This window comes from Leiobunum rupestre, chromosome 11 (assembly GCF_980474605.1).
Source record: "Leiobunum rupestre chromosome 11, qqLeiRupe1.1.hap1, whole genome shotgun sequence".
Taxonomy (NCBI): domain Eukaryota; kingdom Metazoa; phylum Arthropoda; class Arachnida; order Opiliones; family Sclerosomatidae; genus Leiobunum; species Leiobunum rupestre.
In genome coordinates, this window is record NC_143394.1 from 481,365 (window position 1) to 501,214 (window position 19,850).

The 19,850-nt window shown below is 35.0% G+C and overlaps 1 protein-coding gene across 1 annotated transcript in view; it reads right to left on the minus strand.

Annotated features, from left to right (window-relative positions):
- The window catches only part of LOC149921060 (corticotropin-releasing hormone-binding protein), a 63,259-nt gene that overhangs the window by 21,717 nt on the left and 21,692 nt on the right, over nt 1–19,850 (minus strand). Inside the window, exon 2 of the mRNA XM_090163186.1 lies at nt 1,927–2,038. Within this exon, the coding sequence (XP_090019312.1) occupies nt 1,927–2,038 (112 nt within the window). The remainder of the gene's footprint in view (nt 1–1,926; nt 2,039–19,850) is intronic.

Genomic DNA, 19,850 nt, shown 5'->3' on the forward strand with positions numbered 1-19,850 from the left:
TTTTGGCGTCTAATTTGAAAGTAGATATAGTAACGGGTGGCGTAATTTACGAACAAAAATTGTGCCCCGTGTTTCGCGCATGCGCGGACGTTTGCACGCCTATTTTTCCCGATAGAGCGCCATTAGAACAGGAATTTCCGCAAGCGAAAGGAATTTCAACGAGACCGGAATCTCCCTATGCGTTAATTAATCCAAGCTTCAACTACCTAAATCCAGCTACGAGCAGGGTTATTCAACTTCTAAGAGGTCGAATTATGACCTTATACCAATAATAGAAACCGGGATCCCACAATAAGTCTGACTTTCTTCCCCCAACTGGGTGAAGGAGGTTATTTTATGTTGATTTGTCAACAGCGTCCTCTATTGCAGATAAAAAGAAGTTCGTGAAAAAATATGTACACAAATAGTGGGTAGATTAATGATGAAAATAATTTATTAAAATTTCTTTATTTTATTACTTTGAAAACCAATAAATTCAGTAAATATTTAATTAAAATTGTGGCTATCTTCACTCAATGTAAACTAGATGTAAATAACCAACCTCCTAAAGTTGAATGACCCTTGTAGAAGTGTCTCTCTTTTTGTTTCAGGTGACTTTGATGGCGATAACACTTTTCTTGCGTTCAAGTTTCGACGAAGCGAGGGTTAATAACAGTCTATTTTAGATTCTGATTCAATATCATTATTTTGACGAAGTAAGCGTAATATTTACTTTTGGGAGCTTTTTGATATTCAATAGCCCTTGATCTCAAGCGAAAAGTGACACACTAAGCTAAATTGGTTTATGGCCTGGGGTCCTTTTTATAATTAGGCCGATATTTCTTCCAACTATAGATCCTCTAAGCTTCAATTAGCGTGGTATCTTACAAATCTCTTCATTCCTAAAAATTTACACTTTTTCCCTTTTCAAAAGTTCTTAAAGGGAACATAAAGCATTTTATTTCTGCCGCCCCCGAAAAGATTTCCAATTTTGAGCCCTCCCTTCTATCGAGGGGCTGATCACCCCGCGTAATCGGTGTACAGAGCCGTACCTTTGACTGTACTAATGGGATTACGCGTAATCTTTGAAGTCCCTGCCTTTGGCAGTGCTAATCTAAGCGTAATCCGGTGTACAGATTTTCTAAGAGTGGTTAGCCCCTCGCCTTCTATGCCTTGTGTCCTTTCCTACGATTTTGGAACATCAAAAGTCGAGTTTGTGATTGGGGAAAACGTAAGTTTATAGCTCTACGTTTTTGAAGGTCGAGATAGCCATGTTTACACTAATTATTTTTATTATAATGTTTTACTATATTTACATTTTGAAGGTCGAGATCGAAATTTACTAGAAATCGTCCATTTGGGCCACATTGAGTTTCGTATTGATTCCATGGGCACCAAATGGGGTTACTTTTTTTTGTTTAAAGGGGAACGGTCAAGCTTTAACTAGCCCTATAGCCCGTTAAAAACTAAAATTTATGGCGAAAACCGCGTAAAAATATATTAAGTGGTTAATTTTTAATTAAATAAAGAAATTTCGGGAAATTGAAAAGCGACACCTGGTGAGAAATCGGTGAGACAGAACAACAAGATAAAAGCCCACGCTGCTGAAGACGTGAAAGATTTGTTTTGCACGCGCGGCGCGTTCCAGTTATACGAGACCTAAGCCTAAGTTGCGCGATTTTAAAAATTAGGATAGTTCGCAAATCGCTCACCAAGGTCCTGCTAGCGCTGGTGATACACCTTAAGATGGCGGCGAAAATTCAAACCCAAATACTTGGCGTTATTTTGCGTTTCAAAAAAAATATTTTTTCAAGACTAAATAAGGTACGTGTAAGTATATTGAACGTCTTGTTGATCTTTTGATATGCAAATAAGGAGATATTTGGAAAAGTTTGGTCGTTCCCCTTTAAGAACAGGTTCCCTTCCTGGAATTGAAATCCAACTCACGTCCGTTTTCATCGGGCTCGAGCTGAAAGAGATCATTCTGTTCCACTTCGTCCACGACTTCCCGTTTGTTTCTGCTCGAACTTCGAGGCAAAGTCACTGCTGACCATTGACCCTACGGAAAACGAAAAATAAAATACTTAAAATAGTGTCACAGCTCGTCCAGTTTCGGCCAAATATACCGCGATTAAAATATTCAGTAAAAAAGTTGTGATTTTCAATATATTGTTATAGACCGATTTTCAAACTAATAACAGGGAAACAAACATCTGAAACGAAACCTTTGAAGGTTTGATTTAAATGATTGTAGTTTTACTAGATTTATTACAATAAAATAATTATACTTCTTAACGTTTGTTTTACGTATCAGGGCCCTCTCATGATAATTAGATCACCCCTAAAAGATTAAATCATTATTAAAATTAATAAATCATAATTAAATTGATAAAATTATTATTAAATGGTTTAAATGATTGAATAATTGTTAAATGGTTTAAATGATTGAATAATTGTTAAATGGTTTAAATGATTGAATAATTGTTAAATGGTCTAAATTATTGAATAATGGTTAAATGGTTTAAATTATTGAATAATTGTTAAATGGTTTAAATTATTGAATAATTGTTAAATGGTTTAAATTATTGAATAATTATTAAATTATTAATACGTAATTAAGTTTTTAATAATTCAAAGATCAACAAAGAATTACAAAAATAATTATATTTTAACTAATTTGCAATCTTACCGTTTCAGACTGTTAACTTTATTTAAAGCTGCCTCGAGAATTTTTTGCCTTGTCACGAATTTATTTGTGTATTGGGACCCAAAATATGTCTGGTATACCCAAGTAATTAAGCTTACGGACAAGTATCTTTAACATAATTAATCTAAACTCGAAATCAACGTTAACTGAGACTCCTAAAGTGGTCTGCATTTCACCGAACGTCATTGACTGATCACCAGATGGCGATACGCGTCGGCCATTGTTTCCGCAAATTTTAATAAAAGCGCCCACGCAGTAACAACGATCACGCAACGTTCGGACTTTTCCACTCAACCTTGTAGAGGAAAATCAACATTTTAATATCTGCAGAAAAGTGAGAAAACTCCCACGTTTTCCGTCCAATCTGCAGTCTATGGTTACAAATTCTTTGAAAACCAGGTCTTCATGCTCAAGCTTGAGGGGGATGACTGTGGTCGAGTTTGTAGCCTATTTTTGGCGTTCAACAGTAATTTTTAGTACAGGTTCAAGAGTAAAAGCCAATCTTAGTCTAACAAATAAGGGACCTCACACTCAATGCTAAACCCTCGCTTCCAATGACAACGCCTCGCGCGTCCTCTGCCGGCAGAGGGTTCAATTATATCTACTCTTATGTCAAGTGATCAGTGCTGAGGTCTTGAGGAGTTATCACGTAAGTTTGTTTTTGAGTCGCAAAGGTTTCGAATATCGCCACCACAGCGCGGGTGCCTGGCGTTAACCTAAAGCCGCCATTGCTTACGATTGAGAGTAGCGTCCCCCATTTTGTTGTTCTAAGGGCCAATGCGCTTCGGTCGCCCGGTAAAACCCGCTTTGTTTTCTTTAAAAGTTGAGTTTTCGATGATAGCTACAAGGGGCGAGGTGGGCAAGCCGTTGGGACAGAACGGAACATCATTATTTGGGGATTGACGTTGCATTAAATCCTCTCGCGAGGGACCAACAAAATTGCTATCTGGTTATTCTTCCCTGCAGTCATATTGAAAAGGATTTATCCAAACAGACAATCTCCGATTCGAGTCGTCATTGTTGTATAAAATAAACGTTGAAACTGACCAATTACACACAGACTATTTCCTCGAATCGATTTTGAGATTACCAAATGTTGTTCGTTTTCTATTAGACCGATTCACAAATTGCTTACGGGGGAACAAATACCTAGAACTAAGCCCTTAGAGGCTCGATTTTAATGCTTTTATTTATACTAGATGGCGCAAAATTAATCTATTTATTACAAAAAGTAGCGAAAAAGGCTCACTTTTTAGGTATTGATGCGTAAAAGGATTTTTATCCTAAAAAACCCACATCGCTCCTATCGAGAAAAAACATGAAACTCGTTCCACCATCGAACGTTTTATTTTACATTAAATTTAAAGTAAAGAAGTTTACGTTGAAAATCTGTTGAAAACGAATTTGAAAATTGAGAAATTTAGAAAATGTTTTGATGAACCAGTAGTAGGAGTGCCTTATTTTCAAAAGTAATTACATCGTTAAAATATGGTTTGTTAAAAAGTAAATATTTAAACGTCGCGTAATTTAATTAACTTATCTCCTATTTAACTTAATTAACTTATTTCCTATTTAATTAAATTAACCTATTTCCCATTTAAATTAATTACCTTATTTCCGATTTAATTTAATTAACTCCAATTTAATTTAATTAACTTATCTCCTATTTAATTTTATTAACTTATCTCCTATTTAATTTAATTAACTTATCTCCTATTTAATTTAATTAACTTATCTCCTATTTAATTTAATTAACTTATCCCCTATTTAATTTAATTAACTTATCTCCTATTTAATTTAATTAACTTATCTCCTATTTAATTTAATTAACTTATCTCCTATTTAATTTAATTAACTTATCTCCTATTTAATTTAATTAACTTATCTCCTATTTAATTTAATTAACGTACCTCCTATTTAATTAACCTATATAAGACTCTGGCAGAGAGTCATTTCTAGAATGACAACACATTTAGGATGAACTTCAGATGAAATCAGTAGGCATACACTCTCTGGGCCTCGTAGGCATGGTGAGCGTCTGCTCGTTCGTTGGAGCAGCGCGGGATTAGTTTTTGAAGTTGCGGGTTTTTTCGCGAGAGGCGCTTATCTTTTCAAGTATGCAGTCAATTCTATGTCACTTCACGGATAGTTAGCAGTATTTATTTCCACTAGATGACACACTTACGAAAGATAATTATTTACTTATGGTAATACCATCTAAACATTCTTTAGCCGTAACTGCTTTTAATTTAAAATTATCCAAGAATATTAAATATTAAATTATACAACATACATAAGAAATTATAATTCCACTAAAAAATATAAAATAAATAATAAGTAATTAAAAAATTTCCCACAAAAAATTAAATAAATTAAAAATATTTAAAAAAAATTCCACCAATAATATAAATTAAAATAAAAATAATTGAAAATTTCCACAAAAAATTAAAATAAATATAAAGTAAATAAAAAAATTAAAAATATATTTAAAAAATACCAAAAGAAATAATCACCACTCTCTCAGAATGTAATAAAAAAAATTAATAAAATTAAAAAAATTGGCCTTTTTTGATTAGTATCACGAGTCTATCTTCGCAAATGCCATGTTTTATTTTACCTTTTATCCATTATTTTTGCTAACTGATTCACTTATGCAATATAATTATAGACTTATGAAGTTATGACAATACTTTCTAAACAACTTCAAACCAAAACTTATTTCAAATGCAAGGAATTTTCAATGGACGCCTTTCCACGAGAGATTTAAAATTGTTTCGCGTGTCATACAAGGCTCGAAAGAAATTGCAAACCCTCTCCAGCGATATGGAAGTTGTTTTCCCTGCCACTTGGAGGCGCTGTATTCGCCTATCGAATCTAATATATTCATGCAATATAGTAGTTAAGCTGGTGCTAAAGAACGCGTACGGGGAACCAGGAAATGTGGCTTCATCGTGAACAACCTCTACGTTCTTCCTACACGTATTGTAGCGGTGGCTAAGTCTTCTCTATGATGGTATCCATAATCCCCGTTACATTTTGTCGAATCCCTACGGATTGGCGTCTGTTCATTCGATTTCCACATTATTTATTTATTTTGCAGTTCAATTTTTAATTTAAACCGCCAGCACTGCTATTGTGGTTGTTTATTAGTAACCAGTATATTTTCTTTGCACCTAGTTACACTGTTAAAAATATACTATTTCATTATTTTGTAAGAAAAATTCAAAGTAACTCAGGAAATTATATATTTATAGCTAAGGTAGCCCACGTGAGGAAAGTATTATTCAACATATAGTAATAGTATAATTCCAATATTTACACAATGAAGGCAATTTCCTTATTACATTATTCAAATCTAGATTTCATCCTGCAAACCTAGATTTCATCACTCTAATCTAGATTTCATCACTCTAATCTAGATTTCATCACTCTAATCTAGATTTAATCACTCTAATCTATATTTCATCCTACAAATCTATATTTCATCCTTCAAATCTATATTTCATCACTCTAATCTAGATATCATCACTCAAATCTAGATATCATCACTCAAATCTAGATTTCATCACTCAAATCTAGATTTCATCCTTCAAACCTAGATTTCATCACTCTAATCTAGATTTCATCCTTCAAATCTATATTTCATCACTCTAATCTAGATTTCATCACTCTAATCTAGATTTCATCACTCTAATCTAGATTTCATCACTCTAATCTAGATATCATCACTCTAATCTAGATATCACCACTCTTATCTAGATATCATCACTCTAATCTAGATATCACCACTCTTATCTAGATTTCATCACTCTAATCTAGATATCATCACTCTAATCTAGATATCACCACTCTAATCTAGATATCATCACTCTAATCTAGATATCACCACTCTAATCTAGATATCACCACTCTTATCTAGATTTCATCACTCTAATCTAGATATCATCACTCTAATCTAGATATCACCACTCTAATCTAGATATCATCACTCTAATCTAGATATCACCACTCTAATCTAGATATCACCACTCTAATCTAGATATCACCACTCTAATCTAGATATCACCACTCTTATCTAGATTTCATCACTCTAATCTAGATATCATCACTCTAATCTAGATATCACCACTCTAATCTAGATATCATCACTCTAATCTAGATATCATCACTCTAATCTAGATATCACCACTCTAATCTAGATATCATCACTCTAATCTAGATATCATCACTCTAATCTAGATATCACCACTCTAATCTAGATATCACCACTCTTATCTAGATTTCATCACTCTAATCTAGATATCATCACTCTAATCTAGATATCACCACTCTAATCTAGATATCATCACTCTAATCTAGATATCACCACTCTAATCTAGATATCACCACTCTAATCTAGATATCACCACTCTTATCTAGATTTCATCACTCTAATCTAGATATCATCTCTCTAATCTAGATATCACCACTCTAATCTAGATATCATCACTCTAATCTAGATATCACCACTCTAATCTAGATATCACCACTCTTATCTAGATTTCATCACTCTAATCTAGATTTCATCACTCTAATCTAGATTTCATCACTCAAATCTAGATATCACCACTCTTATCTAGATTTCATCACTCTAATCTAGATTTCATCACTCTAATCTAGATTTCATCACTCTAATCTAGATTTCATCACTCTAATCTAGATTTCATCACTCTAATCTAGATATCACCACTCTAATCTAGATATCACCACTCTTATCTATATTTCATCACTCTAATCTAGATTTCATCACTCTAATCTAGATTTCATCACTCTAATCTAGATATCATCACTCTAATCTAGATATCACCACTCTAATCTAGATATCATCACTCTAATCTAGATATCACCACTCTAATCTAGATATCACCACTCTAATCTAGATATCACCACTCTTATCTAGATTTCATCACTCTAATCTAGATATCATCACTCTAATCTAGATATCACCACTCTAATCTAGATATCATCACTCTAATCTAGATATCACCACTCTAATCTAGATATCACCACTCTTATCTAGATTTCATCACTCTAATCTAGATATCATCACTCTAATCTAGATATCACCACTCTAATCTAGATATCATCACTCTAATCTAGATATCACCACTCTAATCTAGATTTCATCACTCTAATCTAGATTGCATCACTCTAATCTAGATATCATCACTCTAATCTAGATATCACCACTCTAATCTAGATATCATCACTCTAATCTAGATATCACCACTCTAATCTAGATATCACCACTCTAATCTAGATATCACCACTCTTATCTAGATTTCATCACTCTAATCTAGATATCACCACTCTAATCTAGATTTCATCACTCTAATCTAGATTGCATCACTCTAATCTAGATATCATCATTCAAAATTAGATTTCATCCTTCAAATCTAGATTTAATCGTTTCAACTATGAAATAAAAATGTATACTTTAATAGTTATTATTTTAATCAATTTAATCATGGTTTAATCATTGTAATTACAAATTAATCTGATTTAATCTTTCAAATGTATGATAAAAATCATGATAGCGGCCACCCACGTCACGTAACGACAATATCTGTTTCGAATACAAATTTACAAATAGGTCTATATTGTTTCCTGACAGCTGGCTGAGTGTAAGTAAAACTTATTCTGGGAAAACAGTTTGTAGGCGACGGAGGACATATTGGAACAAGAACTTTGGCGGCTTAACGCCACAATAACTCGAGATAATCGCGCTTAATCGGGGAAGTCTATGACATCGCTCGTAACTTCTTCTCTGAGCGGATCGAATCGAGTTCCGGGCCTAATTAGGGACCTCCGGATTACGACGGTGTCCATTCCTCGGACTTAATGAGTGCCGTTGTCTGTTGACTTTTCTGCCGTCAGCCGATAGTGGACATCTCAGGCTCCGCTCTTATTAGCTAAAGAAAACCCGCCACTGCTTCCAACAACAGCGCCACTAAGAAAAAGCTCTCATTACCGCTCTGCTGGCTACTTTGACCATTTGCGAACCTTCATTCCGAGTTCCAAGGCCGACTAAATCACCCTTAAAGGCTCCAAGATATCCTCATTGTTTAAATGGCCACGACCGACATTTTAATCATCTCCGAATCGTTTTTACCTACATCACGGTCATCTTAATGTCAATTCACTCTAGTTAATCTTAACGCTTAACATTGCCGGCCAAAATGACTTACGAACTGTTGGAGCCTTCATTTCCACAAAGTGTTGGGACTGAGGTTTATGTCCCCAGATTTAAATTGACAAATTTTATTATAAAATACGCGAAAAAGGGGATAGTAAAGCTAAACAAATTTGAAGAAATTAAAAAACTTACTAATAACTCGTACCGATAGGTCTTCGAGCAAACAAAAAACGCGAATCTCGGATCAAATAGATCTTCGAGTAATAAACTATATAAAAACTAAATAAAATAGCAAGAAATTCCAACGGTAGACCGGTTTCGTTCTATTTGGAACTCATCAGTACCGTGCGGGAAATCTGGCTGGCGACTATTATATCTAAAAGATAAACTACGCCTAAACATTAAAAATTTCAAAACGCGTTGCATATAGCAACGGACAGCCGAAAAGGGGGGAGTGTGGTGGAGAATAGTATATACGATAAGTTAAGTTAGAAGAAACCACCTATGGACTGTGCATAGGTGGTTTCTTCTAACTTAAATTTTATTATATATCGTTTCGATTGAACCAAACTAAATGATTTCGTAATCTGGCACACCTTAATGTTATTTTGTTGGAGTAAATTATACTTTTTAAGAATTACACCCTCCAACGATTAAATCAGAACAAATAAATTGAAATTTGAATGATTAAATCGCGATTGAAATGAAGAGCTAAAATATTAGCTCATGTAATAGAGTTTTGATTATATTACATTCCGTCTAAACAAAATCTTGATTAGAATCTACTTTCGATATTCTGCTTTAAATGGTGCTGTAATAAATACTGAAGTAGTGCAAAGTACACAAATCTTTCCAAACAACAGCACTGAGGCTAAACCTGTTCGGGGTGGTTACCCAGTCTACACCAACACCAAATACAAATAAATTCAAAACGCGAAGAATTTCACAAATTTTTAAAAACAAACGAGAGATTACGAAATAAATTTAAAATAATTAAATAAAAATGTTGTGAAATAAAGGGAACATTAGAATTTTGAATAAAGCATTCACCATAAGTAACATAATACGTAAGTATGACCAAAGTAACGTAAGAACAATAAGTATGTCAAATAGTTAATATTATCACCGAAATTATTTTTAGAGTAATTGCGTAATTAAGGTTTAGCTCCCAGCACAGAGCCGCCAATTAACTACCAAGGATGATAATATACAACATTTAGTGCTAGTCCAAGTTGGAGCTGAGAGAGAGAGTCAGTGTCCAAAAAAAGATGTCTCAATTAAATTAAAAAATAACTAAATAACTACATAAATAAATAAATAAAGATGTTTATAGTCAATTTTACATTCTGCATCGTGATTTTATCTCTATTGTATTTACTGTTGAAAGCTTTTCAGTTTTCAATAAGCCTTGCCTGATCCTTCCAGCATTTCATTTCCGGTTCAAACTGCGCGCCCCTTTTTGACCTTTAAAGTACTTTTTAGAGATTCCTAAGAAATATTACGCCCTTGGTACCGTTACCTGGCACTTCCAAAGATTAGTAGCTGCTAGCCCAAGACACCACCCTAGGCTCAAGTCATCTAGCAACTTTTGTTGCCGAGTTAAGCAAATTAACACAAATGAAGTGTCATACTTGCGCTCTTACTAAAAATTAAATTCCTCGGGTAATATGCCAAAAGGCCAGAGATGTTTGCATTATTTAAACACGACCGACTTTTTAATCATCTCTCGAGCATTATTATCTACATCAGGCTCATTTTTAGTTTACGCGAAAATGCGTAATATGAGTATTAAAATGCTTGAAGGCAAAAAATATCCGCCAACTTCGCGTTTTTTCCACAACAATTCCTGGAAAAACGCGCTTCTAATCTCCGGCGCGTCTTTTGTGGTCGCAGGCACAAAGGAGCCAGATCTCCATTAAGGAGGGCCCGCGCACTAATTCCGCGAATACACCTAAGCAATAGCGAGATTAAGTACGGCTTCCCCAAACGCCCGCGAAGTACCGTGGAAGCGTAGACGTTTGAAACGTCGGGTTCTATGAACTTTTCTACGAAGAAACCCGCATTTAGACGCGCTATTTTTAAACTTTTCTTTGACGCGAAATTACGCAACCCTTTTGTTAAGAGAAGTATCAAGTGGCCTATTGGTGGCACTTTTCAGCCACCAGATTTATCAGAAACTGATATATTACTTTGGTTTAAATACATCTAACTTTATAGTAACTTCCAGTTAAGATATACTTATTTAGGAAAAGTTGATTAGGTAACTTCGAGTCACGATAATTTTGGTTTTTAAAAATATAGAATCTTCGATATTAATTGTTTGACAAAGTAAACTAATTTGAGAGTAACTTCAAGCTACTATTTTATTCGTTGTTTAATAAGTATAATAATAATAAATAATAATCAGCTAGGCTAATACCTAAGGCACCACATTAGGCCTAAGTCGTCAAGCGACTTTGAAGCCATTAATTCAGGTGGCCGGGTTACAATGCGTAGGAGGGTGGTGGCAAGCCCTGCATGCCACGCGTTCGAGCCAACAGCTCCCTACACTAACTATTACCGTTAACCTCGGCAAGTTTTTATGGGAAGGGGAAACCGAAGATCTCGGGGGAAAACCCCTTAAACCAGTGGGGAGAGAACTTGCAAACTCAACGCAGAAGGAGTAGTTCCGAGTTTTCACCCAGTGGCACAAGCTGGGATCGAACCCGGCTCCTCTTGCTGCGAGGCGAAAGTGCTAACCACTCCGCCACCCCACACTTTGAGTTATTATAATATATTTCTTAAAAAAAAAGTTTAGAGATTTAGTAATAGACCCATAACAAAAGAGGGGCCGCAGACGGACGAGGCTTAAGTGAGACCTCTGGACGGAACATCCTGTTTGTGACGTTTTGACCCACGTGACCGCCATTGAAATTTACAGGCGGAAGTCAGGAAACGGATGTTCCGTCCAAATGCTGAGTTGCCAGGTAAAAATGTTAATTTTCGGCCCCCAACTTTCATCATGAGTCTATTGTATTTTTCCCATTAAAATTGGTTTTCCAGATTTTCTTAGTCAGTGCAACTTGTTGATAATATCAAGAATGTATTTATTTATACTCAGGGAGAAGGAATATCGACGGACACGTTGAGGCCCTAACGTCGTCATGCTAAGGGGGGGGGGGGGGGGAGGAGGCGGTCTTATTTTTTGCGTCCTCGCAGCAGCGTTAATCGCGTCGAAAAACCTAATTTTTAAGAACCAATGAGATTGCAGTATTATTTGATTTTATTAAAACGGAGGAGCATACCGGGGCCCCAACGGGTGCAATTGGAGAAACGCTCAAAATAATCATCACAAATTAATTCTCCCTGAGTATAAATAAATACATTCTTCATAATATCATTGAAACTTTTATGACATTAATATTCTACAATAATTCAGTTTTCCTGATTTCAAAATTAGATTTGAAATGTTCAAAGTAGGTTTACGTAAGATTTCAAGTTAAGACTTTTTTAAACTTAGAAGAAAACCAGGCTTAAGGGGAAATCTAATTAATCTTTCGTTTCCTTCCACCAGGACTCGGCATCGTGCTATACTGAGTCAGTAAGTCTCAAATAAATAGTAATGACAGTAAGAACCTGAAACATCGTCTTTTAATTCATATCTCGGCCGCCAAATAGGCGATACAATTGTTACATATGATTAGTTTTTAAATTATAATAAAAAATATAAAACATAATCTATTAGGAGTTAAATTAACACTCTGTTTAAAAAGTCTTCGACAGGTGAAATTTTTACCCTCTTTTTAATTCTGCTAGAAAACTATAATAGTTAGAGCGATGAAACCAATTGCAACTATTATTTATTTTCCAATATCTTTCGTTATTTATTGGTTTCGTCCGCCCAAAATTAATAGTTTGGCGGGAACCGTCAAAACTCATTTTTGACAACTTTTTAAATATTGGTTCTACGGCACTGACTCGCGCGTTTTTGAATTCACAATGGTCGGTTCATATTTAGAAAGTGCAAAAATTATCCCTCTACAACCAACGGTTGAGAGGTTATCGCGTTTACAAACTTTCGTCGAAACTAGGAAACACCTGAAATGCATCAAGCGATTATTAATAACGCAACTTCAACAGCGATACAACAACATATATTGAATTAAAGGCTGGTTTAAAATTGTGGCAACAATTATTATAAAGAAATTTTAACGCAAATAGCTTTTTAAAAGCTTTAACGTATGAAAAAGGATATTCTTAAAACCACTTGCCAAGTTGTCCTAGGAATTTAGTTTTTTTAAACCAGCCTTTAATAAAATTTATTTTCAATGTTGTTGGATCGCTGTCAAAGTTGCGTTATTAATGATTTGGTATTTGGTCAACGGATTAAAAAGCGAACCCCCGGAGCAGGTGAAAAGCATCAAACATTTCCAATGAACTTCAACGCTTGGTCTGTTGCATTATTGCTGCGCCACTGACACATTAGTTTCCACTAAAAGTACCTTTGGCTTATTACGCTTTCGCAAAAGAAATATCAATCACTTAAGTCGTAAGTAGTAAAAAAACACTTAAAGGGGAATTGTCACCAGCCTAAAATTGGTTAAAAACATTTTAAATGGATAAAGGACGTCCGAAAATGGTTATACAAAAAATTTCATGTTAATATTTCCAGTATTTGATTTATTATTAGCAACCAAATTTCGTGTTTTATCCCTACCGGCTCAAGAATCTCAGAACCGCTTGGATGAACCTACCTGCAGCGCCATCTCGTGAACGAAATTTATTTTCCCCGGTTTTATCGTTTTTTGTTCGGAACTGTCGTCTGCTACAACACTCTCATTGACTTTCTAACCGAGTTATATTCGTAGATTGTAGTTTATCGTGTTTTTAAAATGGCTTACACGCCGCCCTTTCTAAAATTTTTGCGGCTTCATTCTTTTGGCGCTGCACGTAGGTTCAACCACGATTTCTGAAATTTTTGGAGACGTTTGATGTAGGTTGCGGAAAAAGTAGCGTAACTTTTTATATACTTTTCCAATAACTATAAAATTTCAGGGACATAATCATTAATATATTTTCTATCATTCGGTAAAAAAAACATCGTAAATTTTGGTTTTGGGGACAGTTGCCCTTTAAGAAAATCAATGGAAACCACATAATGTTTTTCGAAAATCAGTAGTCATGCGTACAAACGTGTTACCATTACACCATCAATTTCTACTTCGGGAGAATGTTGAGGCGATATTCAGCGTGGATCCAAATCAGCCTCGTGCTCGCAGAGTAAGCTCCGCCCCCCGAAAAGCCAATAAGCCGGTATTTATCATTAGTTTTATAGATCGATACACAGTTCACAAGTGAAAAGAATTTTAAATCTTAAGACCTGGGAAAATATCCTTTTTTCGTGTTTCTTTTTATGTTTAACATAAAACCTGCCTCAAAATAGCGTTAAAAGTGGTTGTTGTTTAAAATGATTGAGTATTTATTTCCGTCCATTCAAGACCGTAAACTAGCGCCATCTAGTAGAAATAAAAGCGTTAAAATCGAATTTCTACTGGGATCGCTCTAAATGATTCCTTCTCTGTGACCAACTTGTAAATCGATCTATTTGCATTTGTAACACCGGAGTTAAACACGAGCCCTTTATATAGTTATGACCGGGAAAGTCAAGATAATTATACATTGTAGTAGATGCAATCTAATATTCCCGTTAAACCTCCCACATGGCCCTGCTTAACCTGTCAAATGAAACTAACGACGATTTCCTATTAAAGATGGAGCTTTGCATTTCACTACATTGGTTCCTAAACCAGGTAAGTCCAAAATGTAAAAAATAATTAAAAATTGTTCGGCCCAAAACCATGAAGTTTAAATTTATTTATTTGATGATCTACCGGCCCTAACAAATCAATTTTAAGAAGTTCAAATGACAGTTTATTTACATTTTTAAAGATTAGCCAGATCCCCCGAAATAATATAAACACAAGTGAAATACATTTCAATACTTCAAAATAGTAATTTCAGTTGCGGTATCAATCTGACTCGCTATAAAATCACCGCCATTTTCTTTTAATGTGATACCTACCAGCAGCGCACGTCAGAAATGAATACGCATTAGTCAAAATACTTGGTTTTAGATCTAAGCTAGCTATTTATCGTCTATCCTGGATTATTCAAGTTGGGAAGTTGGATAACGGAAGCCATACCTGCATTTGCAGGTATCCCCGGCTTTTATCGTTATTGCCCATAGCTACATCTACGTAACCTATGTATTATATCACATTTATATATTATAAAATTAAATACATTTTATTAAATTATTTTCATAATTAATCTACCCCACCATTGTTTTCTTCTATTTATCTGCAATAGAGGGCGCTGTTGACCATTAAATACAAAATCCTTTCGTCCAGCTACGTGAGAGGAAAAAGTCTGACTGAGAATGAGACACTCGTTTCTATTACAAGGTGGTTTATTTTCGCTTGTTCCGGGATTTCGGAGTAGGGTAAGAAGAAAAAGGCTATGACGTCATTTTACTCAGATTCTGGGGTAGCGAATAGTTTGAGTCGGAGTAAAAACGTTTTTCCAAAATGGCTGCCTGTGGCCTTTTTAGAACATAAATTCTTGCTAGCAGACGACAAAATTCGATTTACTCCCTTACCTCCTTTCCAGAAGGAGTAAAAAGTGTAGCTCTAATACTCCGGAACAAGCGAATAGTTTATGGTGCAAAGTAAATATCATTTCCGGAACAGGCGAATAAAACCATTTAGAGTAAAAAGAGTACACTTTTAGTCCGAGAACAGGCGAAAATATACCACCTACTGTAGGGAGTTCAAATTTCATGTTTTGAAGATTAAGCACGTAATTTTGTTTGAGTAGATAAGTTGCCGAAACTCGCCGCCACAGCGCTGGCGTCACGCGTGCTTCTAAGTTATTTGTTCGTCTAAGGGTCTAGTTTTGGAACTAAGTTAGAGATTTACCATCTTAGAGCACTCTCTTTTGCGGTACTAGAACGCTCAGAGTGGGATCTGAAAGCGTTCTAAGAGAGGAACTCGTGGCGGTAGATAAGCTAAATCTTTCTACGAACAAAGAGGCCTTTGAAACAAAAGGAAACTCATCATATTACATTGCCCCAAAATTACAGTTGAAAATCTTTACAAAGATGAATAAATGATCAATTCGCTCATATTCTCTATTCGAATTAGCTATCTCTTCGCCAAAGAGAACCTTTTCAACGACTCCATTTCAAAGCTAAAACGCTCCTCCGCAAATGACACGTATTTACCACTTCAGTTTAGCAGCCTCGTTTCAAAACCCGATTCTATGGTTGCGATTCTATTATGTATACGTGCTAATTGCGTATCTTTAAATGGGTATTAAATGTTTAATAAAATAATATTTAGCCAACTAATTTCTAACTACTAATCGATTAGGGTATTAAAGATTATAGATGATTATAAAAGCGTAGATTTAAAAATGTTTTACGGTGGTTTGTAAATATTTATATGTTTTTAAATAAAAAATATTTGTGCACTTGAAATAACGTTGTATATATAACTTTTTATTAGTGTTATCTCGCGGGGAATATTTGTTTTGTGAAATATTGCACCACTAGATGGCCCAAAAGTACTGTAAGTTAAGTTAGAAGAAACCACCTATGGACTGTGAGAAGGATGACAAAATACGCGAAAAAGTAGATAAGTCCATAATTAAAAGGGATAATATAGCTAAATCCTAAACAAATTTGAAGAAATTTAAAAACTTACTAATAACTCGTACCGATAGGTCTTCGAGCAACGCGAAACTCGGATCAAATAGATCTTCGAGTAATAAACTAAATTAAAAATAAATAAAATATCCAGAAATTCCAACGGTAGACCGGTTTCGTTCTATTTGGAACTCATCAGTACCGTGCGGGAAATCTGGCTGGCGACTATCAAATCGAAAAGAGAAACTAAGCCTAAACATTAAAAATTTCAAAACGCGTTGCATATAGCAACGGAAAGCCGAAAAGGGGGGAGTGTGGTGGAGAATAGTATATACGATCTATTTGATCCGAGTTTCGCGTTGCTCGAAGACCTATCGGTACGAGTTATTAGTAAGTTTTTAAATTATGGACTTATCTACTTTACCAAAAGTACTGTGCCGAATCGAAGTAGTGCTCAAAAAATATAGGAATTATAGGATACAAATTTAAAAATGATAGGATAATTATAGGACTAAATTACCAATTTTAAAGAGTTATGTAGGATTAAACTACGTACGTTTTATAGCGTGTATTTAAAAGGATTAGTAACAATGTAAGACAGATCACTTTTCAAATCTGCTCCTTCAATAATTTCAATTTATGCAAAGATTCTTGTTGGGACGTAAATATTTTATAAATTTGATCAGTTGGGTTTTAACTGAATGTTAAAAATATACGAAATATAGGATAAAAATTTAATTATAGGACCATTTCAGAATTATAGGAATTATAGGATCTCTGAGTGCCCTGTCAAAATTACTAGCACGAGCTTCTTAAACCAAATTTAAAATTATCACAGATTTTAATTCTTTACGTGTATGTTATTTAAAGCTAAATAAATGTAGATACTAACTTGTATAATTTGAACGATCCGACGGGTTCATGGTCGAATTCCACCCCTCGAGTTAGTGGGTGGAAATAGTCACCATCGTGTGCTTAAATCGCGGAGGAAGATGCCAGTTTTAGGAAACCAATAATATACCGTGCTGATTTTATTAAATTCAACTTGTCAAATGTGTTATATTTGATATCTTGAAAATAATTATAATTTTTCAAATCCTAAACCTTTAAAAAAGATCAAAACCACCCCACGTGATCAGAGCCTTCTGAATTATCCGCTAGGTGTACGGCCGTTCACCCCGACAAGCTTAAGTTGGTTCGAAAAATTCAAATTTTACCATTAATTATATGCAGAAACTATTTTCGTACTTTTAAATCAAGTTGCCCCAGGGACTAGTCCGTTCTTCATCGCGCTACACGGGTGTATTGTAAGTTTAAAGGGAATACAATATTCGCGGACTAACGAAGAGGGAAACAAGCCACTAGCTGCCCGGAACGTTCCCCTCTGGCCCTTGAATATTCATACAGAGAAGATCCTTTCGCCGGGGTAACGCCATTAGAGTTCGATTCTCAAATACGCGAAATCTAACCAGATGGAGACAACATTCCGAAACGTAGGAATTTTAAATTATTTGAAATCCATCGTTGTATTTTTCTGAATTTATCTCAGGTTTATAGTTTTTACATGAAAAAATCACTTTTCGCTGCTTATGAAACCGTATTTAGTAAAATAAACTTGATTTTTCATAAATATCTTTACGAAAATGGTCTATTGCTTGTAAATTCACAATACCACTTTGATCGCAAATTCGACAATGTGTTTCTATTTTATCCAATTACAATTTACATAATAGTTCTTTTTATAAAATAACCTTGGCCATCTTGTTGAAATGTTGCCTCCCCGCTTCCGTTTTCTCTCCCACTAAAGAGCTTATGAACTCATTCGTAGGCATTGGCTGAACTATTCCAGGGCAACATTTCAACAAGTTGGGCAAGCGTAAAGACATTTTATAAAATCAACTATTCAACGCAATTGACTGATTTTGAAATGACGTTTTAGCGCGCGACACTACAGGTACATGTCTTGGGCACACAACCAAACAGTATTGCATTATAAGCGTCGTCTGAAACGGGAATAAGAATTTTGAAGTTTCATTCTGTAAAAAATAAGTATTGATCCCACGGTCACACTAGAGCCTAAAAACCAGTTTAGGTCGGTTTTTATGCCAGTTTTGACCACCGACGATAATTCTTGGTTCACACGCGCGAAATCACTTCACCCCGGTTCGCTTATAGCCAAGGCTTAACATCCTTTTAAATTATGACCAGAATTTTGAAAATACTAAAATATATCCCAAAACAATTAGTTAATCATGTTTACTATACATACAGTAATATTATTGGACATTATTTAGAATTTTATCCCCATTATTTTTGAAAATACGAGCAATTTGACTTCCCCGCCTTGTCGTTTTGAAAGTGATTCTAAGCGAACCGACTGGGACGAGTCGCTTCCAGAACCAACACGAAGCGATTTCTTACGCTGGTTTTGAAAACTTTTTCTAAAACGAAGCGATTTTATGTGTAAGTGTGAACCTCGCTAAAGTGTAAATTTTCGCAATCCTAAAAAAATAAAATCATGAAAATCGAAGCTCTAAATGTTTGTTAGCTTGAAGTAGTTTGTAGGATACACGGGAGAGTGAGGGAAGTGCTGCCTGGTCCAAAGGGCGACGATACACAAAGCTCTACCATTCTACGACCTAATTGGGGCACTTTGGGTAATTATCAAAAAGCAGCCCAATAGTTTGGATGTCAAACCGCTGCTGAGGCTTTTACTGTATACCAACGTTACCGGTTTCAACCACCAAAAGCTAGAAGACCCTCACATTTCATCGCTCTTAGAAACCAATTCACAAATTGTTTAAAGAGAAACAAACATATAGTACGAAGCTCTTGTAGGTTCAATTTTAATGTTTTTAGTTTTACTAGATGGCGCTATTTAGTGGGAAGAGAAAAATGCATACCATATTATTTAAAAATTAAAACGATGTTTTGTGTAAAAACTTTAAATAAAACTCAGAAAAAATTCGGCATAAAAGAAAATTTATTCTTTTGCGCCATCTGGTAAGTCTCGGGGTATCTACAAAATCGACCTCTAATGGCGTAACTCCCGCGAAAGTATCTTCTCCCTTGTGACAAACGCTTATCATCGCTGAGAAAACCATTTTAAAGTAAAGTAGAGCGAATTTCAGTTCGCGTAAGCTTTTTACGTAAATTCAACAAAACGAAAAATTGCGGAAAAATACAGCATAAATTCCAAATATATCTTACATAATTTACATTTAGGGCAAGAACAAAAGCGAATTTCGGTTTCACAAACTGGGTTTTCTGATGGGGAGTTTTTTGGGGCCAAAATAAAAAGGCAA